Raw genomic sequence first — 26797 nt, forward strand, 5'->3', positions numbered from 1 at the left:
CAAAATCGGAGGTCATTATTTTATATTCTACCGCGGCAGTATAACACCATATGCATATTAACGGAATCAAAGGCCTCTAATTTGTATTAGATAAGAGTTTTCTTTGAAAAATGCCAAAAAGTCCAATATCGATGCGACTATGTCACAACACTAATGTTAAATTGGTGTGTCTAAAAAAGTAAAATCTGAGTCTATATGCTATACATCGACCTCAGCATGTATGGAGTGCACAGCTGTCCACTCTTGTCCACTAGCTGTATGGTGTGGACAGCTGCCCACTCTTGTCCATTGGGTGGACATTTGAATGGACAGCTGAAATCTGCCCACTGGATAGAGTGGAAAGAGGCCCGTCCACCTGGCCTGTACTGTATAGTACTACTACTTCAGGTTAATATAATCGATAAATTATTGCGGAAATTAGCCAGTGTTATTTCTTGTTTTCTCATCTGTGTGGATGATATTTTGTGCCTGATCTGATCAGCTGATGTCTTATCATACAACGTTGATTATATCAGTAAGTTTGTATTAGAGATTATAACATGACCATCTTGATATCACATACCTTATCACCCAAAGGTCCAGATACATGTACAAGACTGTACATGTAACAGCCAAAGGGTCGAATACCCGATGGGCACGTGTGGCACTAACGAATAACGTTAACGTTACGTTATCGCGAGGGTTGATATATGCTATAAGTTACATGTACATGGTCTTGACGTTCTGTCAAATAATATATAGTATTAAAATATAAATGTCCCTATAAAAGTATATTAATATATATGTATGCTACATATGTAATTATTATTGACAGATCTACATGCGTGTATACATGTAGAACGTCAAGCTCCTATGACAATAATACATGAACAGAGACTACATGTACAAACCATTAAAGAGGCCATTATATAAGCAATGAGCTTTTTAGGTGACTATTGGAAAAAAGAATTACATAACAAATTAAATTCCCATTATGTTTTGGGGAAAAAAGATTTCGTCATAAAGCATATATACAATGTATATATATCCTTAAAAAAATGCTCAAGGTTTCCCAACTTCGAAGTTGAACATTTTCATGTTTTTCAAAAACAACAGGAAACCCCTCGTATAAGACGGGATATTTCAACTCATTGACACAGATCTAGAGCTACACATTTTGTAAACATATCAAGTTCACAAGCGCGGGCAGAAAAAAAAGTGGAATTTCCCAAACAAATTTAAACTTTGCATGCAATATGACATATACACATGTACATGACTGATTCCGAAATAAGCTTAAAACTCACCGAATACGAAAAAGATAACACAAATGGGCTCGTTGGAGCAGGAGTAAGAATGAGTCAAACTCTGCATGATAATTATGTCGATTTAGTGATCAATTTTAAAAAGTTGCTCCATCTCTGGTAATTAAGCACTTCTAGATACGTATTTGCTCTTCATGACTTCATGTCAAATCGACTTCATGCTTTATTGAAAATGTACCTAGAAATCGAACATGTATAGTGTTTTCTGAAACAGGAATCAACCCATTCTATCTTAAGAATTCTTTTTAACGTAATAGCCTCATTAGATCTATAGGAGCCAAATGAAGTATGCTTCAGAAGAGATGTTAATTAATGTAGATCTTAGCAAAGTTTTGTGAAAACATAATGGGACTTTAAAGTTGTTTAGAAGGCCATATTTAGGTCATCTGACCCCATCATGATTAGTTCGTCATCATGTGCCGTTCGCCATCTGCCGTTCATTAACTTTTCACATTTTAAACTTCTTCTCAAGTTCCGCCTGTGCGATTTGGCTGAAACTTGCATGAAATGACCCTGATGGGTCCCGACCAAGTGTTGTTATTTTTCGGGTCGATCTGAAATCCAAGATGTCCACCACAGCCACCATCTAGAAAACACATTTCAAACTTCTTCTATATATAGTTTTACTAGTGGGATTTCAAGGCTGAAACTTGCTGAAATGATTGATCCTGACATGGTCCCGACCAAGTGATGTTATTTTTGGGGTCAATCCAAAATCAAAAATGGCTGTCACAGCCACCATCTTGAAAACACATTTTGAACTTCTTCAGTGCTCTCAGTGCGATTTGGCTGAAACTTGCATAAAATGATCCTGACATGGTCCCGACCAAGTGATGTTATTTTTTGGGTCGATCCGAAATCAAAGATGGCCCCCACAGCTGCCATCTAGAAAACACATTTTGAACTACTAGATCTACTGGTGCAATTTGGCTAAACTTGCCTGAAATGATTCTGACATGGTCCAACAAAGTGTTGTTATTTATTTCGAGTCGATCCCAAATCCAAGATGGCCACCTGAGCCGCCATCTTGAAAACACATTTTGAACTTCTCAAGATATATACCTGTGGGATCTGACTAAAACTTGTCTGAAAGGATACTGACATGGTCCTGACCTTCATTCAAGGTCACAGGGTCATGGGCTGAAATCTTTAAATGACTTCTTGTGAATAACTAAGAGGCCTAGAGAACAGGCTGAAATCTTTAAATGACTTTTTGTGAATAACTAATAAGAGGCCTAGAGAACTTATATTGGGCCTGTGACATGCTGGGATGAAGGGCTGCCAAGTTTGTTCAAATGAATGACCTTGACCTTCATTCAAGGTCAGAGGGGTCAAAAAGGCTCAAATCTCTTGACGACTTATTCTCAAGAACAGAAAACCACAGCGTACTCATATTGGGCCTGCGGCTATTGCTGGGATGAAGGGCTAACATTAATGATAAGTTTGTTCAAATGAATGAATTTGACTTTCATTCAATTTCACAGGGGTCAAATAGGCTAAAATCTTTAAACGACTTCTTGTGAATATCTAAGAGGTCTAGAGACTGGATATTGGATTTGAAGCATGTTGGGGATCAAGGGACCTTCATTCAAGGTGTAATTCATCAAATATCTCGGAACATGTTGTGATTTACATGTAAAAGACTCGGAAATTTATGTAATGTGGAACATTTTTATTCTTACAGAATTTTCCATCATGGTCTTTGTATTTTTGCTGGTGTTGCTGTTTGATGTTGTCGGCTGTTTAGACAATGGAGTAGCGTTGACACCTCCCATGGGCTGGATGCAGTGGGAACGATTTAGATGTAATATAGACTGCAAGAATGACCCGGAAAACTGCATCAGGTAAAATAATGTTATCACCACACTTTGTGTCCAGTATTCCGAATTTGCATATTACAGAGTTATCTGCACGGTAGGTATTGATTGTGACGTCATATGTTTGTGAGCGTTACATAATACGTTTCGGAGAAAACGAAGTGAATGGCGCTCACGAAATAATGACGTAACAAACGATACCTACTCGCAAGGGAGCTAACTCTGTAATATGCAAAGACGGAATACACATTCTGATACTGTGTGTTGAATTATATGTTTTATATATATGGTCACTGGATGAACCCTATTGAATTTTATGTCTACTCTACTTGTTTTGTTTTGCATTTTGCTGATGATGAACAATCTCAGTGAGAAATTAGTCATGGATATTGCGGACAGAATGGAGCGTGATGGGTACCAAGATGTTGGCTATACGTACATATCTCTAGACGATTGCTGGATGAGTGAGGAAAGAGACTCTGATGGAAGCCTACAGCCAGACAAGGACAGATTCCCTCACGGCATTAAATACTTAGCTGATTATGTAGGTATTATTTCTATAGCTGATTATGTAGGTATTATTTCTATAGCTGATTATGTAGGTATTATTTCTATAGCTGATTATGTAGGTATTATTTCTATAGCTGATTATGTAGGTATTATTTCTATAGCTGATTATGTAGGTATTATTTCTATAGCTGATTATGTAGGTATTATTTCTATAGCTGATTATGTAGGTATTATTTCTATAGCTGATTATATAGGTATTATTTCTATAGCTGATTATGTAGGTATTATTTTCTATAGCTAGGATTAATGTAGGTATTATTTCTATAATTGATTATGTAGGTATTATTTTTATAGCTAATTATGTAGGTATTATTTCTATAGCTAATTATGTAGGTATTATTTCTATAGCTGATTATGTAGGTATTATTTCTATAGCTGATTATGTAGGTATTATTTTTATAGCTGATTATGTAGGTATTATTTCTATAGCTAGGTATATTCTATAACTGATTATGTAGGTATTATTTCTATAGCTGATTATGTAGGTATTATTTCTATAGCTAATTATATAGGTATTATTTCTATAGCTGATTATGTAGGTATTTTTCTATAGCTATATATTAGGTATATAGTATTATTTCTTAGCTGATATATAGGTATTTTCTATAGCTGATTATATAGGTATTATTTCTATAGCAGATTATGTAGGTATTATTTCTATAGCTGAGTTATATAGGTATTATTTCTATAGCTGATTATGTAGGTATTATTTCTATAGCTGATTATGTAGGTATTATTTCTATAGCTGATTATGTAGGTATTATTTCTATAGCTGATTATGTAGGTATTATTTCTATAGCTGATTATGTAGGTATTATTTCTATAGCTGATTATATAGGTATTATTTCTATAGCTGATTATGTAGGTATTATTTCTATAGCTGATTATGTAGGTATTATTTCTATAGCTGATTATGTAGGTATTATTTCTATAGCTGATTATGTAGGTATTATTTTTCTATAGCTGATTATGTAGGTATTATTTCTATAGCTGATTATGTAGGTATTATTTCTATAACTGATTATGTAGGTATTATTTCTATAACTGATTATGTAGGTATTATTTCTATAGCTGATTATATAGGTATTATTTCTATAACTGATTATGTAGGTATTATTTCTATAGCTAATATTATATAGGTATTATTTCTATAGCTGATTATGTAGGTATTATTTCTATAACTGATTATGTAGGTATTATTTCTATAGCTGATTATGTAGGTATTATTTCTATAGCTGATTATGTAGGTATTATTTTCTATAGCTGATTATTTTGTAGGTATTATTTCTATACTGATATGTGTATTATATATGTAGGTATTATTTCTATAGCTGATTATGTAGGTATTATTTCTATAACTGATTATGTAGGTATTATTTCTATAGCTGATTATGTAGGTATTATTTCTATAGCTGATTTTGTTACCTGACTCTATATAGATTAAATGCAAATGAAGTATTTTCGCCTATTGACCGGTCAATAGTTTTGATTGTTGACCGGGGCAGAACGTTTGCATGCGTTTATTGTTGACATCATAGTTAAATGTTGACGTCATTATCATAAACACCGGCGTGCCGGATCGACCCAAATACTGATATTCTTTCGGCGAAAGACTATCTCACAAGAAGCTCAGTGAAAAGTTTAAGATTGAAGTTCAGGTAACAAAACAGTTGTTTCATGCCTTTTCAGTCAACCCTATACACTGTTTCCCTCAGCCTCCGGCCTTGGGAAACAGTTCATTAGGTTGGTCCAAACACATCAGGAAAGAGTTTTGACTGTTGACTGAAGAGGCATGAAACAACTGTATAATGTAGGTATTATTTCCTTAGCTGGCTATATATTGTAAGTATTATATCTTTAGATATTTTTATTGTGTCATATGTTTGTGATGTTTAGAAAATAATAAGACTAATATTACCCGTATTTTTATTGTAATCCATTAGCTGTTAGCTAGTAGGGCACACAGTGCCAACAAGATAACCTTTTTAGCTGGCCTGGCCCATAGTGCCACAGATCAAGTTCATGACAAAGTCTGTCTGCCGTCCGTTTGTGGATCGATTCGTCCATCAATATTTCCTTTAAATGGCTACCAGTCCTAAACAAGTAGTTGCTGGATTTACACCAAAGTTGGTCAGAAACATCTAAGGAAGGGGATAAGATATTGCATAAATTGTAAATCTTACCCCCCTCCACCCTCCCCGGCTCCCGATAGGGGAAAAACAATTTAATGTAAAATAAAAACTTTTTTTAAATGTGTGGAAGACTTTACTACTAAAGACACTCTAGGTGGTTGGCTTATCGAATCACCTTTCGTCTGTGGTCCGTCCTTCCATCTGTCCATCCGTTAACAATTCTTTTTACATTGTTTCTCAGAAAGTACTAAAGGGATCTTTCTCATTTGTAGGTTTCTCTAGGGCCTTAGTTGTGCATATTGCATTTTGGCACAAATCAATCAACAAGATGGCTGACAAACTACCATCTTGGATTTTGATGGTTGAAGGTCGTTACCACTATTTCTCAAAAAGTGCTGTAGGACTCATTCTTAGATTTTATATGTATATATAAATAGGCTCCACAAAGGCCCCATCCTCGGTCCCAGGTGTTCGTCGCTCTATCGCTTACTAACCCCTGGGACCATGGGCAGCATTTGCCATGGTTCTAATAAATATTCATTAAAACAGCCCACCAATGAACAAGAGTGTGCAAGTTATCGGCACCCTTAAGCATGTGTAAGTGAAACAAAAAGAAAAATTATACAATATCGGTCTTGTTATGCATGACACAGGTAAGTCAGCCTTCACATGTATAGAGATAGGACAGTGCTGTAGCACTATTTTGAGCTGAGAAGCAAGTATATTATATCAAACATGTATAATACATGTAAAATAATAAATATCAAAGAAACACAATTAAACAAAGCACGACAATTTATTGACTCGTGCCCTATCCGGGCCTGGAACTCACAATCTACGGCACCCAATCACCTAGCCAAGGGCACGAGTCAATAAATTGTCATGCTTTGTTAAATTGTGTTTCTTTGATATTTAATACATGTAAACAAACTTAAACAATGAACACAATTAACAAAATTGAAAGAAATCACACATTTAAAGATATGTAGAAGTCGAATGTACAAAATATTTTGTATACGTCTACATCTACGTCCTTGAAATATATAGACACAGTGTACCACAATATACCCAAAGTATGTTTTGAGACACAAAATTTGATTGCATCTGCCTGGTTTTAGGCGGAGCTAATCAAACGACCAGGATTTGGGTAATGAATACCATGGCAAATGCGGTTTATGGTCCCAGGTTCTAGTAAGCGATAGTGCGACAAAGACCTGGGACCAAGGATGCATAGGCACTATATTTGCTTAGTGCATTATGGGACCGATTAATTTGTCAACAAGATGGCCGACAAGCTGTCATTTTTGAGTTTGATAGTCAAAGTTTGAAAAACAAAGAAAAGATCCCTCTTTTAATTGTCAGACATAGATCATGCTTCAGTAGGCACCAAGATCCCTCTGGGATCTCTTCTTTTTAATTGATTTTATATAAAAATGAACTTGAATATTCTTGCAAGGATGTCTTTGCTGAAATCTTTCTTTCAATAGGTTCATTCCAAAGGTCTAAAGTTAGGGATTTATTTGGACATGGGTTTGAAGACTTGTAAGGGCTACCCAGGTAGCAAGTTCTACATCCAGAGGGATGTCCAAAGTCTACAAGAATGGGGAGTGGACATGCTTAAGGTTGACTGCTGTAGTGGTGGGTCCGATCTGATCAAAGGTAGGTGTCATGTACAATCTGACAATGTCACAATTATCAGATAAGATTTTCGACATCACATGTTGATGAAGATTGAGTAAGCCATAATACAATAATCCAAGGAGTCTTTAGGGTTAAATTATTATAGTACAGTATTCACAGTAATTAGCGTCCGGGGTGCTGAAATAATTGTAACAAAGGGGCAATTATTAGTGAACTAAAATGTAAGTTGTGGACGAAAAAAGTCAGCAATTATTGAACTCTTTCTGTACTCAGGACACATATATCTGTTACTGTACAGTAAACATGCATAATGCCTTTTAGACACATTATTATGTTGTGATTCACATGTAAAGGACTCATAAGTTCATGTAATATGGGAAACAATATATGCTGATGTTAGAAGTATCACGTGTTGAAAAACACTGTTAAATCCATGGAAACAATCCATATGGGATCAGGGCATTTATACAACTTCAACTCTTCTCCAGAAAAGGGGAGGTGCGCTTGTTGGGGGAGGATTGCTAATTACGGGGAAAACGGTTACATATTTAATATTTACATATATACTGTTTTAAACTGAAATTGTTGGGTGCTTCAAGTGTAACTTTAGAATATTACAAGGTACCTGTCAAAAAAGTACACATACCATAGATGGTAACAGCCACATGACAGCTACATCTACTTTGTGTAGTTGATCTCTAGAAACTGAAAAGTCATCAGTCTATAACTGCCACCTGTCTACAAAGGACACTTGTCTGTAAATGACACATGTCTATAAGAACATCTGTCTATAAGTGAAAGGACATCTATTTATAAAGGACATTTGTCTATAAGGATATTTGTCTATAAATGACAACTGTCTATAAGGACATCTGTCTATATATGACACCTGTCTACAAAGGACATCTGTCTATAAAGGACACCTGTCTCTAATGAACACCTGTCTATACAGGATGCCTTGGATAAATGGGAACAGAGTTGGGGCAGGATGGATGGGGCCCAGGATAGAAAAATTGTGACAATTCCTTTAGATTGCTCAAGTCATTGCGTTCTGCATGATATATAATCAAATGGACAGAAACATCCTCTGGGAAGGAGAACAGAGTTTGTATAAATCTTGGCTCTGATCCCCTGGGGCAGGAGGGTCAGGGCCCAATAGGGGTAGTTTGAGGTTATTCATTCATTAAGACACCATTTAATTTTCATGCAGTCTCTTCAAACTTAATTAGCCTGTGTACCAATTTGAAAGTACAAAAAAGCATAACATTTACAACATTCTTGAGGTTGCTGTTTTATTATATCATATAGCAATCATTCTCAAAATAGACCAACTTTAATAAGTAGCAAACAAAACATTGATTATTTGCTGTGGTTCCATTTACTGCGGAAAATTGTCCACATCTCGCTGCACAAGTTTGTTTAAGGCGTGACACCATTGTAATCGTTCAGTCAACTATATGTACAGTATACACCAGGTAGCTCAGCGGTAGAGTGTTCGGAGGTCCCGGGTTCAAATCCCGGTCTGGCCCATTAATTTTCTACACATTATACATGTAGGCCTAGTCATCACAAGGGACCTGATATGACTCTGTAGCCTTGAAATGTAATAATATGCCCTTATGTATTGCTCAGTGACACTTTGGTCCTTGTGCTGAAAACTGGGTTATTTGATGACCCGACGAGTCAATGGGTCACATATTCTTAAATGTCTAAAAAAAAATCCAGATCAACCCGGGGAAATCGGGTGAGTTTGCAATATTGCCAATCATATTCAGTGATTTTCCAGGGTATGAAGTCATGGGATTCTTTCTGAACCAAACGGGCAGACCTATTGTATTCTCCTGTAGCTATCCGGCCTGTATTGGAAACCAGGTATGTACCAAATCTTAGCTTTCATTCAATGGAAAATAGGACAATGATCAAGGACAAAAGGACAATGATCAAGGACAAAAAGACAATGATCAAGGACAATAGGCTATGATCAAGGACAATAATCAAAGACAATAGGACAATGATCAAGACAATAGGACAATAATCAAGGACAATAAACAATGACAAAAGGACAATTGGACAATAATCAAGGACAATAGGACAATGATCAAGGACAATAGGACAACAATCAATGACAATATGGACAATGATCAAGACAATAGGACAATAATCAAGGACAATAGGACAATGATCAAGACAATAGGACAATGATCAAGGACAATAGGACAATGATCAAGGACAATAGAACAATGATCAAGGACAATAGGACAATAATCAAGGACAAAAGGACAATAATCAAGGACAATAGGACAATAGGACAATAATCAAGGACAATACGACAATAATCAAGGACAATAGGACAACAATCAATGACAATAATCAAGGACAATGATCAAGTACAACAATGAAGGACAAAATGGCATATGTTAACACAGAACAACTCTCTATAAAGGAACACCTGTTTATGAAGACACCTGTATATAAGGACATCTGTCTATAAGGACATCTATCTGTAAAGGCCACATGTCTTTAAAGAATCTTTTCTATGAAGGACACCTGTCTACAAAGGAAAACTTGCATACAAAGGAAACACTGTCTATAAAGGATACATGTCTATAAGGATATTTGTCTATAGAATGACACCTGCCTATAAGGATATCAGTCTATAAAGGACACCTGTCTAATAATGTACACCTATCTAAAAAGGACAACTGTCTGTAAAGGACATCTGTCTTCAATGGACATCTGTCGAAAGACTCTGTCTAATAGGCTCTCAATTTAATGGAAAATAGGACAACAATCAATGACAATAGGACAATGATCAAGGACAATAGGACAAAAATCAAGAACAATAGGACAATGATCAAGGACAAAATGGACAATAATCAAGGACAAAATGACAATAATCAAGGACATTAGAACAATAATCAAGGACAATAGGACAATAATCAAGGACAATAGGACAATAAATCAAGGACAATAGGATTATAATCAAGAAGGAAAATTAATAGCTATTAGACAATTATCAAGGACAAAATGACAATAATCAATGACTTTAGGACAATGATCAAGGACAATAGGACAATGATCTAGGATGATAATTACTGAAAAATTATTCAATTTTAAGCATATTTGAACAGTAAGTAATACAAACCTTGTTAAAAAGGTATAGTAGTTGAAATATAAAGATAAAAAAAGATATTCAGAATGGTTTGTTCATTATTTCAGTTTTCTGATTATATGGGTGTCGCCAAACTGTGCAACTCATGGAGGAATGCTATAGACATCACAGATAGCTGGGACAGAGTGTATCAGGTGATGCAGTTCTATGTTCTCAATACACACAACTTCGCCAGATATTCTGGTCCTGGTCACTGGAACGACCCTGATGAGGTAACTGTTAAAAACAGGAGACTTTTTTTGATGATAAGGGACTAACTATTCATATCCCCTTCCATCCATCTAGCTATCCATTCTTTTTATTAGTATTTCTCTGAAAGTATAAGAGTTATTCTTTTCAAATTTGTTAAAAACTTCAGTATGTTGACAGGTACACTTTGTTTGACAGCTGATTGTTGGAGACTACAGTATGTTTACTTTGTTTGACAGCTGATTGTTGGAGACTACAGTATGTTTACTTTGTTTGACAGCTGATTGTTGGAGACTACAGTATGTTTACTTTGTTTGACAGCTGATTGTTGGAGACTACAGTATGTTTACTTTGTTTGACAGCTGATTGTTGGAGACTACAGTATGTTTACTTTGTTTGACAGCTGATTGTTGGAGACTACAGTATGTTTACTTTGTTTGACAGCTGATTGTTGGAGACTACAGTATGTTTACTTTGTTTGACAGCTGATTGTTGGAGACTACAGTATGTTTACTTTGTTTGACAGCTGATTGTTGGAGACTACAGTATGTTTAACTTTGTTTGACAGCTGATTGTTGGAGACTACAGTATGTTACTTTGTTTGACAGCTGATTGTTGGAGACACAGTATGTTTACTTTGTTTGACATGCTGTTGTTGGAGACTACAGTATGATTACACTCTTGTTTGACAGCTGATTGTTGGAGACTACAGTATGTTTACTTTGTTTGACAGCTGATTGTTGGAGACTACAGTATGTTTACTTTATTTGACAGCTGATTGTTGGAGACTACAGTATGTTTACTTTGTTTGACAGCTGATTGTTGGAGACAACAGTATGTTTACTTTATTTGTCAGCTGATTGTTGGAGACTACAGTATGTTTACTTTATTTGACAGCTGATTGTTGGAGACTACAGTATGTTTACTTTGTTTGACAGCTGATTGTTGGAGACTACAGTATGTTTACTTTGTTTGACAGCTGATTGTTGGAGACTACAGTATGTTTACTTTGTTTGACAGCTGATTGTTGGAGACTACAGTATGTTTACTTTGTTTGACAGCTGATTGTTGGAGACTACAGTATGTTTACTTTGTTTTGACAGCTGATTGTTGGAGACTACAGTATGTTTACTTTGTTTGACAGCTGATTGTTGGAGACTACAGTATGTTTACTTTGTTTGACAGCTGATTGTTGGAGACTACAGTATGTTTACTTTGTTTGACAGCTGATTGTTGGAGACTACAGTATGTTTACTTTGTTTGACAGCTGATTGTTGGAGACTACAGTATGTTTACTTTGTTTGACAGCTGATTGTTGGAGACTACAGTATGTTTACTTTGTTTGACAGCTGATTGTTGGAGACTACAGTATGTTTACTTTGTTTGACAGCTGATTGTTGGAGACTACAGTATGTTTACTTTGTTTGACAGCTGATTGTTGGAGACTACAGTATGTTTACTTTGTTTGACAGCTGATTGTTGGAGACTACAGTATGTTTACTTTGTTTGACAGCTGATTGTTGGAGACTACAGTATGTTTACTTTGTTTGACAGCTGATTGTTGGAGACTACAGTATGTTTACTTTGTTTGACAGCTGATTGTTGGAGACTACAGTAAGTTTACTTTGTTTGACAGTTGATTGTTGGAGACTACAGTATGTTTACTTTGTTTGACAGCTGATTGTTGGAGACTACAGTATGTTTACTTTGTTTGACAGCTGATTGTTGGAGACTACAGTATGTTTACTTTGTTTGACAGCTGATTGTTGGAGACTACAGTATGTTTACTTTGTTTGACAGCTGATTGTTGGAGACTACAGTATGTTTACTTTGTTTGACAGCTGATTGTTGGAGACTACAGTATGTTTACTTTGTTTGACAGCTGATTGTTGGAGACTACAGTATGTTTACTTTGTTTGACAGCTGATTGTTGGAGACTACAGTATGTTTACTTTGTTTGACAGCTGATTGTTGGAGACTACAGTATGTTTACTTTGTTTGACAGCTGATTGTTGGAGACTACAGTATGTTTACTTTGTTTGACAGCTGATTGTTGGAGACTACAGTATGTTTACTTTGTTTGACAGCTGATTGTTGGAGACTACAGTATGTTTACTTTGTTTGACAGCTGATTGTTGGAGACTACAGTATGTTTACTTTGTTTGACAGCTGATTGTTGGAGACTACAGTATGTTTACTTTGTTTGACAGCTGATTGTTGGAGACTACAGTATGTTTACTTTGTTTGACAGCTGATTGTTGGAGACTACAGTATGTTTACTTTGTTTGACAGCTGATTGTTGGAGACTACAGTATGTTTACTTTGTTTGACAGCTGATTGTTGGAGACTACAGTATGTTTACTTTGTTTGACAGCTGATTGTTGGAGACTACAGTATGTTTACTTTGTTTGACAGCTGATTGTTGGAGACTACAGTATGTTTACTTTGTTTGACAGCTGATTGTTGGAGACTACAGTATGTTTACTTTGTTTGACAGCTGATTGTTGGAGACTACAGTATGTTTACTTTGTTTGACAGCTGATTGTTGGAGACTACAGTATGTTTACTTTGTTTGACAGCTGATTGTTGGAGACTACAGTATGTTTACTTTGTTTGACAGCTGATTGTTGGAGACTACAGTATGTTTACTTTGTTTGACAGCTGATTGTTGGAGACTACAGTATGTTTACTTTGTTTGACAGCTGATTGTTGGAGACTACAGTATGTTTACTTTGTTTGACAGCTGATTGTTGGAGACTACAGTATGTTTACTTTGTTTGACAGCTGATTGTTGGAGACTACAGTATGTTTACTTTGTTTGACAGCTGATTGTTGGAGACTACAGTATGTTTACTTTGTTTGACAGCTGATTGTTGGAGACTACAGTATGTTTACTTTGTTTGACAGCTGATTGTTGGAGACTACAGTATGTTTACTTTGTTTGACAGCTGATTGTTGGAGACTACAGTATGTTTACTTTGTTTGACAGCTGATTGTTGGAGACTACAGTATGTTTACTTTGTTTGACAGCTGATTGTTGGAGACTACAGTATGTTTACTTTGTTTGACAGCTGATTGTTGGAGACTACAGTATGTTTACTTTGTTTGACAGCTGATTGTTGGAGACTACAGTATGTTTACTTTGTTTGACAGCTGATTGTTGGAGACTACAGTATGTTTACTTTGTTTGACAGCTGATTGTTGGAGACTACAGTATGTTTACTTTGTTTGACAGCTGATTGTTGGAGACTACAGTATGTTTACTTTGTTTGACAGCTGATTGTTGGAGACTACAGTATGTTTACTTTGTTTGACAGCTGATTGTTGGAGACTACAGTATGTTTACTTTGTTTGACAGCTGATTGTTGGAGACTACAGTATGTTTACTTTGTTTGACAGCTGATTGTTGGAGACTACAGTATGTTTACTTTGTTTGACAGCTGATTGTTGGAGACTACAGTATGTTTACTTTGTTTGACAGCTGATTGTTGGAGACTACAGTATGTTTACTTTGTTTGACAGCTGATTGTTGGAGACTACAGTATGTTTACTTTGTTTGACAGCTGATTGTTGGAGACTACAGTATGTTTACTTTGTTTGACAGCTGATTGTTGGAGACTACAGTATGTTTACTTTGTTTGACAGCTGATTGTTGGAGACTACAGTATGTTTACTTTGTTTGACAGCTGATTGTTGGAGACTACAGTATGTTTTTTATTTGACAGCTGATTGTTGGAGACTACAGTATGTTTACTTTGTTTGACAGCTGATTGTTGGAGACTACAGTATGTTTACTTTGTTTGACAGCTGATTGTTGGAGACTACAGTATGTTTACTTTGTTTGACAGCTGATTGTTGGAGACTACAGTATGTTTACTTTGTTTGACAGCTGATTGTTGGAGACTACAGTATGTTTACTTTGTTTGACAGCTGATTGTTGGAGACTACAGTATGTTTACTTTGTTTGACAGCTGATTGTTGGAGACTACAGTATGTTTACTTTGTTTGACAGCTGATTGTTGGAGACTACAGTATGTTTACTTTGTTTGACAGCTGATTGTTGGAGACTACAGTATGTTTACTTTGTTTGACAGCTGATTGTTGGAGACTACAGTATGTTTACTTTGTTTGACAGCTGATTGTTGGAGACTACAGTATGTTTACTTTGTTTGACAGCTGATTGTTGGAGACTACAGTATGTTTACTTTGTTTGACAGCTGATTGTTGGAGACTACAGTATGTTTACTTTGTTTGACAGCTGATTGTTGGAGACTACAGTATGTTTACTTTGTTTGACAGCTGATTGTTGGAGACTACAGTATGTTTACTTTGTTTGACAGCTGATTGTTGGAGACTACAGTATGTTTACTTTGTTTGACAGCTGATTGTTGGAGACTACAGTATGTTTACTTTGTTTGACAGCTGATTGTTGGAGACTACAGTATGTTTACTTTGTTTGACAGCTGATTGTTGGAGACTACAGTATGTTTACTTTGTTTGACAGCTGATTGTTGGAGACTACAGTATGTTGTTTACTTTGAACTGATGTGGAGACTCGTTATGTTACTTTGTTTGACAGCTGATTGTTGGAGACTACAGTATGTTTACTTTGTTTGACAGCTGATTGTTGGAGACTACAGTATGTTTACTTTGTTTGACAGCTGATTGTTGGAGACTACAGTATGTTTACTTTGTTTGACAGCTGATTGTTGGAGACTACAGTATGTTTACTTTGTTTGACAGCTGATTGTTGGAGACTACAGTATGTTTACTTTGTTTGACAGCTGATTGTTGGAGACTACAGTATGTTTACTTTGTTTGACAGCTGATTGTTGGAGACTACAGTATGTTTACTTTGTTTGACAGCTGATTGTTGGAGACTACAGTATGTTTACTTTGTTTGACAGCTGATTGTTGGAGACTACAGTATGTTTACTTTGTTTGACAGCTGATTGTTGGAGACTACAGTATGTTTACTTTGTTTGACAGCTGATTGTTGGAGACTACAGTATGTTTACTTTGTTTGACAGCTGATTGTTGGAGACTACAGTATGTTTACTTTGTTTGACAGCTGATTGTTGGAGACTACAGTATGTTTACTTTGTTTGACAGCTGATTGTTGGAGACTACAGTATGTTTACTTTGTTTGACAGCTGATTGTTGGAGACTACAGTATGTTTACTTTGTTTGACAGCTGATTGTTGGAGACTACAGTATGTTTACTTTGTTTGACAGCTGATTGTTGGAGACTACAGTATGTTGACAGGTACACTTTGTTTGACAGCTGATTGTTGGAGACTACAGTATGTTTACTTTGTTTGACAGCTGATTGTTGGAGACTACAGTATGTTTACTTTGTTTGACAGCTGATTGTTGGAGACTACAGTATGTTTACTTTGTTTGACAGCTGATTGTTGGAGACTACGTATACAGTATGTTTACTTTGTTTGACAGCTGATTGTTGGAGACTACAGTATGTTTACTTTGTTTGACAGCTGATTGTTGGAGACTACAGTATGTTTACTTTGTTTGACAGCTGATTGTTGGAGACTACAGTATGTTTACTTTGTTTGACAGCTGATTGTTGGAGACTACAGTATGTTTACTTTGTTTGACAGCTGATTGTTGGAGACTACAGTATGTTTACTTTGTTTGACAGCTGATTGTTGGAGACTACAGTATGTTTACTTTGTTTGACAGCTGATTGTTGGAGACTACAGTATGTTTACTTTGTTTGACAGCTGATTGTTGGAGACTACAGTATGTTTACTTTGTTTGACAGCTGATTGTTGGAGACTACAGTATGTTTACTTTGTTTGACAGCTGATTGTTGGAGACTACAGTATGTTTACTTTTTTTGACAGCTGATTGTTGGAGACTACAGTATGTTTACTTTGTTTGACAGCTGATTGTTGGAGACTACAGTATGTTTACTTTGTTTGACAGCTGATTGTTGGAGACTACAGTATGTTTACTTTGTTTGACAGCTGATTGTTGGAGACTACAGTATGTTTACTTTGTTTGACAGCTGATTGTTGGAGACTACAGTATGTTTACTTTGTTTGACAGCTGATTGTTGGAGACTACAGTATGTTTACTTTGTTTGACAGCTGATTGTTGGAGACTACAGTATGTTTACTTTGTTTGACAGCTGATTGTTGGAGACTACAGTATGTTTACTTTGTTTGACAGCTGATTGTTGGAGACTACAGTATGTTTACTTTGTTTGACAGCTGATTGTTGGAGACTACAGTATGTTTACTTTGTTTGACAGCTGATTGTTGGAGACTACAGTATGTTTACTTTGTTTGACAGCTGATTGTTGGACTAGACTACTGTATGTTTTACTTTGTTTGACAGCTGATTGTTGGAGACTACAGTATGTTTACTTTGTTTGACAGCTGATTGTTGGAGACTACAGTATGTTTACTTTGTTTGACAGCTGATTGTTGGAGACTACAGTATGTTTACTTTGTTTGACAGCTGATTGTTGGAGACTACAGTATGTTTACTTTGTTTGACAGCTGATTGTTGGAGACTACAGTATGTTTACTTTGTTTGACAGCTGATTGTTGGAGACTACAGTATGTTTACTTTGTTTGACAGCTGATTGTTGGAGACTACAGTATGTTTACTTTGTTTGACAGCTGATTGTTGGAGACTACAGTATGTTTACTTTGTTTGACAGCTGATTGTTGGAGACTACAGTATGTTTACTTTGTTTGACAGCTGATTGTTGGAGACTACAGTATGTTTACTTTGTTTGACAGCTGATTGTTGGAGACTACAGTATGTTTACTTTGTTTGACAGCTGATTGTTGGAGACTACAGTATGTTTACTTTGTTTGACAGCTGATTGTTGGAGACTACAGTATGTTTACTTTGTTTGACAGCTGATTGTTGGAGACTACAGTATGTTTACTTTGTTTGACAGCTGATTGTTGGAGACTACAGTATGTTTACTTTGTTTGACACAGCTGATTGTTGGAGACTACAGTATGTTTACTTTGTTTGACAGCTGATTGTTGGAGACTACAGTATGTTTACTTTGTTTGACAGCTGATTGTTGGAGACTACAGTATGTTTACTTTGTTTGACAGCTGATTGTTGGAGACTACAGTATGTTTACTTTGTTTGACAGCTGATTGTTGGAGACTACAGTATGTTTACTTTGTTTGACAGCTGATTGTTGGAGACTACAGTATGTTTACTTTGTTTGACAGCTGATTGTTGGAGACTACAGTATGTTTACTTTGTTTGACAGCTGATTGTTGGAGACTACAGTATGTTTACTTTGTTTGACAGCTGATTGTTGGAGACTACAGTATGTTTACTTTGTTTGACAGCTGATTGTTGGAGACTACAGTATGTTTACTTTGTTTGACAGCTGATTGTTGGAGACTACAGTATGTTTACTTTGTTTGACAGCTGATTGTTGGAGACTACAGTATGTTTACTTTGTTTGACAGCTGATTGTTGGAGACTACAGTATGTTTACTTTGTTTGACAGCTGATTGTTGGAGACTACAGTATGTTTACTTTGTTTGACAGCTGATTGTTGGAGACTACAGTATGTTTACTTTGTTTGACAGCTGATTGTTGGAGACTACAGTATGTTTACTTTGTTTGACAGCTGATTGTTGGAGACTACAGTATGTTTACTTTGTTTGACAGCTGATTGTTGGAGACTACAGTATGTTTACTTTGTTTGACAGCTGATTGTTGGAGACTACAGTATGTTTACTTTGTTTGACAGCTGATTGTTGGAGACTACAGTATGTTTACTTTGTTTGACAGCTGATTGTTGGAGACTACAGTATGTTTACTTTGTTTGACAGCTGATTGTTGGAGACTACAGTATGTTTACTTTGTTTGACAGCTGATTGTTGGAGACTACAGTATGTTTACTTTGTTTGACAGCTGATTGTTGGAGACTACAGTATGTTTACTTTGTTTGACAGCTGATTGTTGGAGACTACAGTATGTTTACTTTGTTTGACAGCTGATTGTTGGAGACTACAGTATGTTTACTTTGTTTGACAGCTGATTGTTGGAGACTACAGTATGTTTACTTTGTTTGACAGCTGATTGTTGGAGACTACAGTATGTTTACTTTGTTTGACAGCTGATTGTTGGAGACTACAGTATGTTTACTTTGTTTGACAGCTGATTGTTGGAGACTACAGTATGTTTACTTTATTTGACAGCTGATTGTTGGAGACTACAGTATGTTTACTTTGTTTGACAGCTGATTGTTGGAGGAGACTACAGTATGTTTACTTTGTTTGACAGCTGATTGTTGGAGACTACAGTATGTTTACTTTGTTTGACAGCTGATTGTTGGAGACTACAGTATGTTTACTTTGTTTGACAGCTGATTGTTGGAGACTACAGTATGTTTACTTTGTTTGACAGCTGATTGTTGGAGACTACAGTATGTTTACTTTGTTTGACAGCTGATTGTTGGAGACTACAGTATGTTTACTTTGTTTGACAGCTGATTGTTGGAGACTACAGTATGTTTACTTTGTTTGACAGCTGATTGTTGGAGACTACAGTATGTTTACTTTATTTGACAGCTGATTGTTGGAGACTACAGTATGTTTACTTTATTTGACAGCTGATTGTTGGAGGACTACAGTATGTTTACTTTGTTTGACAGCTGATTGTTGGAGACTACAGTATGTTTACTTTGTTTGACAGCTGATTGTTGGAGACTACAGTATGTTTACTTTGTTTGACAGCTGATTGTTGGAGACTACAGATGTTTACTTTGTTTGACAGCTGATTGTTGGAGACTACAGTATGTTTACTTTGTTTGACAGCTGATTGTTGGAGACTACAGTATGTTTACTTTGTTTGACAGCTGATTGTTGGAGACTACAGTATGTTTACTTTGTTTGACAGCTGATTGTTGGAGACTACAGTATGTTTACTTTGTTTGACAGCTGATTGTTGGAGACTACAGTATGTTTACTTTGTTTGACAGCTGATTGTTGGAGACTACAGTATGTTTACTTTGTTTGACAGCTGATTGTTGGAGACTACAGTATGTTTACTTTGTTTGACAGCTGATTGTTGGAGACTACGTATGTTATGTATGTTTACAGTATGTTTGACAGCTTGTTGATTGTGTTGGAGACTACAGTATGTTTACTTTGTTTGACAGCTGATTGTTGGAGACTACAGTATGTTTACTTTGTTTGACAGCTGATTGTTGGAGACTACAGTATGTACACTCTGTTTGACAGCTGATTGTTGGAGACTACAGTATGTTTACTTTGTTTGACAGCTGATTGTTGGAGACTACAGTATGTTTACTTTGTTTGACAGCTGATTGTTGGAGACTACAGTATGTTTAGTTTATTTGTCAGCTGATTGTTGGAGACTACAGTATGTTTACTTTGTTTGACAGCTGATTGTTGGAGACTACAGTATGTTTACTTTGTTTGACAGCTGATTGTAGGAGACTACAGTCTGAGTGATGGTGAAGAAAGATCCCAGTTTGGTATGTGGGCCATGTTTGCTGCCCCACTCTTCATGTCAGTGGACCTGAGAAACATCAAGCCATCATCCCGCAACCTTCTCCTTAATAAGCGTGTTATTGCTATCAACCAGGACCCTTTAGGGATACAGGCACAGATCATGTGGCAGCATGCATGGACTGATGTAAATATATTTTACTTTAGTCAGGGACCTAATACAGGTCATATGTTCAATAGATAAATATTATCTGTCATCTAAGCATCTTCTGATTGTCTCATGTTTAAAGATGCTCCACCGCCGACAGAGCATAAATGATATTCATCATTTGAACAATAATTGGTGTTTAATCATGTATATATATGTCTAATTAACACAAAGATTAATGAAAAAATAATTTATTTCACCTTTGGTGTATGCACAATCAGTACTTCATTCCATATAGGATATAGGGTCACGGAATTTTTTCGGGATGCAATTAATTATATTTCATGTTTTTAACTTGAAGTAAAATTAGAAGCTCAAATTTTTCAATGGTGGTAATGGTGTAAAATAAGTAATTTTTGTAACTGAAGAAAAATACTTAATAGTCTGCTCCTGTTTTTGATAGTGAAAAATTACGATTTGTCAGCGGTGGAGCATCTTTAAAGCAGGTTTAAGTTAGTATACCCCTGCAACAAAGTTAAAGGGGGATACTGGAATCGGTTGTCCGTCTGCCCACCTGTCTGTAGACACAACTTTGTACAACAAACTCCTCATAAACTAGTTGACAGATTTTGATAAAATTTGATACACAGAACTCTGACATAAAAGGGAGTTGAGTAGACTCTATGCAATGTACCCTATTAATGGGGGTTATTACAAAAGTGCTGTGGAGGGGGGGGGGGGTATTAGTCATCCACTCTGGCAACAAGTCTATTTTGAACAGAATTTCATAAATCCATATGGTGAGAAAAAAATTGCAGAAATTACCATTAAATTACAATTATTACTTTTGTAATGATTGTTTATACTTTTACAGCAAGGTATGGTGTCTGGCTGGGCAAGACCTCTGGTAAAGAAAGGCAGTTATGCCATAGCGATACTAAATGGATCCTCTTATGGAATGCCTGCCCCCATTAATGCCACTCTACAAGACTTTGGTTTGACCAATCAAGATGGTTACAACATTACAGATGCATTTGATGGGCTATCCCTCGGACCTCACAAACTTACACAACCAATCCTGCTCAAGTTACCTGCTCATGATACATTTCTTGGCACTGTTGTTCCTCTATAGCAATCTATACAGCTTTTTAATTAGCCAACCATCATCAGACTTAAGTCAGCCTAGGTACGTGACATGTCCTTCAGAAATCTGTAAACAATTCTTGAAACCACTGTTTCTCAGAAAGTAGAGAAGGGATCTTTCTCAGATTGCATACATAGGTTACAAACGATGTTCTAGTCTAATATATGTTTTGATGATTTGTAAACATTTTAAGTTCATAAAATGTGCGTTCTATTTCTTGAATTTTGTGTCAAAAGGAACAAAACATATGAATTTGCTAGTAAATGACATCTAATTCCTCTTTATTAGGTGGTTATTAAAGGGACAATTCACTCAGGCTAATTCTTTTACATAACCAAGAAGCAAAATATGGCATAAATGTATTGTTCTACATTTCTTATGAAACATTTAACTCAAGATATTGACAAATTCCACGTTATTTTTAAGTATTTTAATTGATACCGTTGTAACTACAAATCGTTGATCAATACGATTAAGCAGGTACAGTATGTACTCTGTACCAATTCCCGAGCCAAAGTCACGCACGTTAAACAAATGAACTACATAACCACTGAGGAGGTAATAAAATGATTCTTAGGCAAGACAATTCATCTAATAAGGTAAACCATTACTGTCAGAGCGATTTGAGCAGTTCTAGACAAAAGTTGCATTACTCTACGAGCAAGGGACAGGGTTTGGCATACAAGATGTTCGACCACAATGTGTAATGGCGGACAGCGAGCGAGTCTGAAAGTTTCACACACATTTCACCACCATGGGCTTTTCGAGCATATCACAGTAAAACCGACTGATCTAATTTCCATAAGAACGGTTTTTTCCCCGATATATGTACAAATTTTAATGTTGTCTTAGATTGAATTGTCCCTTTAAGGTTCATGGCACAAAATTCAAGAAATAGGAAACAATTTTTTTTTTAATTTAAATTTTTTTTATTGAGAAGTTATTTCAAAGTTATCACATTCAAACAATTTACAAATGCATAATATCGTCATCTCATCTCATGTATAGTTTCTTGTTGTAAAGAAAACATGTATATAATACTTACAATGTATGTTACCACTATTTCTCAGGAAGTATTAAAGAGATCTGTCTTAATTGCACGTGCTGGTTTCCCCTTGGGCCCTATAGTTGTGCATATTAGATTTTGGACTGATTGGTGAACAAGATGGCCTACAGGCCACATCTTGGATTTTGATAGCTGAAGTTTGATACTGCTATTTCTCAGAAAGTACTGAAGGGATCTACCTCAAATTCCATATGCAGGTTCCCCTAGGGCTGTAATTGTGCAGATTTTGGGACCGATCAGTGAACAAGATGGTCAATAGGCTGCCATCTTAGATTTTGATTGTTGAAGTCAGAAAGTCCTTAAGGGATCTGTGTTTCCTATGTAGTATGTAGTTGAAAAGCAGAGAAAAGATCCCTCTTTCCATTGCCAGACATAGATCTTTCTTTGGTGGGCGCCAAGATCCCTCTGGGATCTCTTGTGGTACTTACAAAATGTGTATGTTTGTTTGTTTGTTTGTTTAGTTTTACGTCCTATTAACAGCCAGGGTCATGTAAGGACGTGCCAGGTTTGTTGGTGGAGGAAAGCCGGAGTACCCGTAGAAAAACCACCGGTCAGCGGTCACAAAATGTGTATAATATATATGTTAATGGTAAACCATAAAACATGTTTTGCACATAATATATGTTAATTCGTAATTTATAGGATTTATAAGTGAAAAGAATTTGTCACTGTCTCTTTACACTACTATACACCATGCGAGACGCCCATGGACCAGAAATAATAACCATTTTTATTATTATATTGTATTCAGTTGATCATTTTATTCCTACCTCTCCATCCTCCCGAGACTTTTTCATCTTTTCTTCATATTTTTTTTTTACTCTGTCGCTCTTTTTTTCTTTTTCTTCTAATCCTGTCTTTGATTCTTTTCCTTGATATTCAGTGCAATATAATTGATTTTTTATAATCCTCAAACACCAAATTTGTCTTATTTTACTCCTTATGTACCACTACCCACAAAATTTAAGCCACATATTTAGTAGTTATTGTATGTGTGTGGATGTATATGCATGTGTTAGATATTGGTTTTTTAACAGTATGTATGTATGTATGTATGTATGTATGTATGTATGTATGTATGTATGTATGTATGTATGTATGTATGTATGTATGTATGTATGTATGTATGTATGTATGTATGTATGTATGTATGTGTTTGAGAGTCTATTGAGTGTATTTGTATATTGTACTGAATGAAAATCCTGAATAAAAATTAAAAAAAAAAAAAAAAAATCATTGAAAAATTTCAACTTTATGTAACGATGGCTCAGGCAATTTAGAGATAAAGATCATGGTAACCCTCGCACCTGCAAGCTATATCAAAGGTTGTGCCGGCCAAAATCTTGTATAATATTCTATGCACAATGTATTTGTATCATCAGTTACCTCCCTTGGTTCATGTGTGTATGACCAGCTTCCCAGGATTCTACACTGTCGTCAGTTTTTTTGCTTCATAATGTGCCATTTTCTTTGACTATTACTACATGTAAGTAATGGGTTTTTCGAATATAATTTTAATGAAAATAAAATGTATTATAGAAACATTTAGTGACTTTATTGTTGGTAATTGATGAATTTATACAGAATAATAGATATAAAATTTATGTATCGATCTACGAAACTAAAATCTTCCAACTTCAATACTGAAGTCGGCACTATAAATGACGGCTTTAAAATGTATATAGGTTACACAACGAGTGCTTGTTGGATATGGAATCTATTTCACACGAGTGAGTTATTTTTGAAAAGTACATGTCTTTTGTAACTTTAAAAAAAATAACTTATGAGTGTGGAATTAATTCCGTATCTATAACAACCATGAGGTGTCTGACCTGTTTCTACCACAATTAAATCATCTACAGGAAGGCCAAAATGCGAAAGCATTAATTATTTGCCGACATATGCAAATAAGATCTAGTGATATCATTATAAGCAAACAGGCACTCATTAATATTCAAAAGTCTTAATTGCATAACGTATGTATAATAACAAATCATTTTAATTGGTGAACAACTATTCCACGCATTCCTACTTACTTCACTAACTTTTTTAATCTGGCTTTCTATAGGTACTTGAACAATAAACGTATTGTTGTGGAACTATATTCGGACATGTTTACGACAAAATGACTTATACTTCCCGCCAAATATTCATCAAACCATTGTTACCAAGTTAAGTCTTGTGAAGGTGTATTTGTGTCACAGAGCCCAATGATGATATTCCTGAAATTCCACAAAAAAGTATATCAGAACAGAGATGGGAAACTTGATATTTACAAATGAAGAAACACAGAAAGCAATTTTAAATCTCAACATTAATAAATCCCCGGGACCAGATGGAGTACACCCACGACTTCTCAACTCAAGAAACTGGCAAATACAATTGCATCGCCGCTAACACTATTTTACAATCAGTCTAGAAATGGGAATGGTACCGGTACCAACAGGATGGATAAAAGCACATGTATGTGCGATCTACCCAAAAGGGAACAAATCACTCGCTGGAAATTACAGGCCCTCAGTTTTACGTCAGTTGTGTGCAAAATAATGGAAACACTTGTTCCGCAACACTTGGTAAATAATATGAAAGCCAACTCCCTGTCCAGTATATCTACGCTTGTGGTGATAAATAAACAGTTACCCATAACTGTGTTCATCCACAATCTCCTTTGAAGGTGTCATGTCCCGTACTTTGTATTTGAAGGAAGGTCAAGGTCATTTATTTGAATAAACTTGGTAGCACTTCATCCCAGGATGTCACAGGCTAAATATCATGTCTCTAGGTATCTTAGTTATTGAAAAGAAATTATTTAAAGATCATAGCCGATTTGACCCTTGTGACCTTGAATGAAAGTCATTCATTTGAACAAACTTGGTAGCCCTTCATCCCAGCATGATATAGACTCAATATTAGGCCTCTTGATTATTAACAAGAAGTTGTTTAAAGATTTTAGACTATTTGACCCTGTGACCTTGAATGAAGTTCAAGGTTATTCATTTGAACACACTTGGTAGCCCTTCATCCCAACATGTCAGAGGCCCAATATCAGGTCTCTAGGCCTCTTGGTTGTTAAGAATTTGTTTAAAGACGTTTCAGCCTATTTGAACTTTGTGAAACCTGTGACCTTGAATGAAGGTCAAGGTCACTCATTTGCACAAACTTAGTAGCCCTTCATCCCAGCATGCTACATGCCCAATATTAGTACCCTGGGCCTTTTGGTTAATGAGAAGAAGTCATTTCAATATTTTAGCCTTTTTGACCCCCGTGGCCTTGAATGAAGGTCAATGTCATTCATTTGAACAAATTTAGTAACCCTTCATCCCAGCATGCTACAGGCCCAATATCAGTACCCTAGGCCTTTTAGTTCTTGAGAAGAAGTCATTTAAATATTTTAGCCTTTTTGAACCGTGTGGTGAAATGCGGATGAAATGTTAAACACTGTGGTCAGACGTCTTGTATGCCAAACCCTCAGGCCCTTGCTAGTGGAGTTAGGCAACTTTTGTCTAGATCTACTGAAATTGTTCTTACAGTAGTGTGGTAACCTTATTAGGTGCATGCTCCTGTCTTAACAAATGACATAGAGGGTCTGAAATGCTCTCCTGGTTTGTAATGCCAAGTAATGTTATCAATACAAATACAGAGCCAAAATTTATACAAACTCTGTTCCCTTTCCCTAGAGAATGATTCTGGCCTAACTCAGATACAATCCATGCAGAACTCTATGACTAGTAGCGATTTAAAGGCTTTACCTCTATTTCCACTATTGGGCCCCACCCTTCCTCCCCCCAGGGGTTCAAGAGCCAAAATTTATACAAACTCTGTTCCCCTTCCCCAGAGGATGATTCTGGCCAAATTCGGTCACAATCCATATGGAACTCTATGACTAGTAGCGATTTAAAGGAAATGTTGACGGACGTACGATGGCGCTGCGCCATGAAATAAGCTCACCTGCCCTTCGTGCCAGGTGAGCTGGAAACATTTTCATAAACTCCACGGTGCTTATGTATTGCATTTGTTTAAATATCCGACATTAACTTGGTTGTGGTTACAGCATATATGTACCTACTTAATTATATTGCTTTACCATTTGAAATTTCAACGTTATCAATTCAAATACTGAACAATGTCGTGG

General features: G+C 36.0%; 1 protein-coding gene across 1 annotated transcript; it reads left to right on the forward strand.

Annotated features, from left to right (window-relative positions):
* On the forward strand, positions 1-24210 carry LOC138328429 (alpha-N-acetylgalactosaminidase-like). Its single transcript, XM_069275237.1, has 8 exons — positions 1-514; positions 2989-3148; positions 3491-3665; positions 7311-7482; positions 9251-9336; positions 10684-10848; positions 20282-20494; positions 21330-24210. The coding sequence occupies exons 2-8, from the start codon at positions 3000-3002 to the stop codon at positions 21585-21587; spliced, it is 1218 nt and encodes a 405-aa protein (XP_069131338.1). The 5' UTR covers positions 1-514; positions 2989-2999; the 3' UTR covers positions 21588-24210.
* The last annotated feature ends 2587 nt before the right edge of the window (positions 24211-26797 follow it).

The sequence above is a fragment of the Argopecten irradians genome, chromosome 7 (assembly GCF_041381155.1).
Source record: "Argopecten irradians isolate NY chromosome 7, Ai_NY, whole genome shotgun sequence".
In the NCBI taxonomy this organism is placed as follows: domain Eukaryota; kingdom Metazoa; phylum Mollusca; class Bivalvia; order Pectinida; family Pectinidae; genus Argopecten; species Argopecten irradians.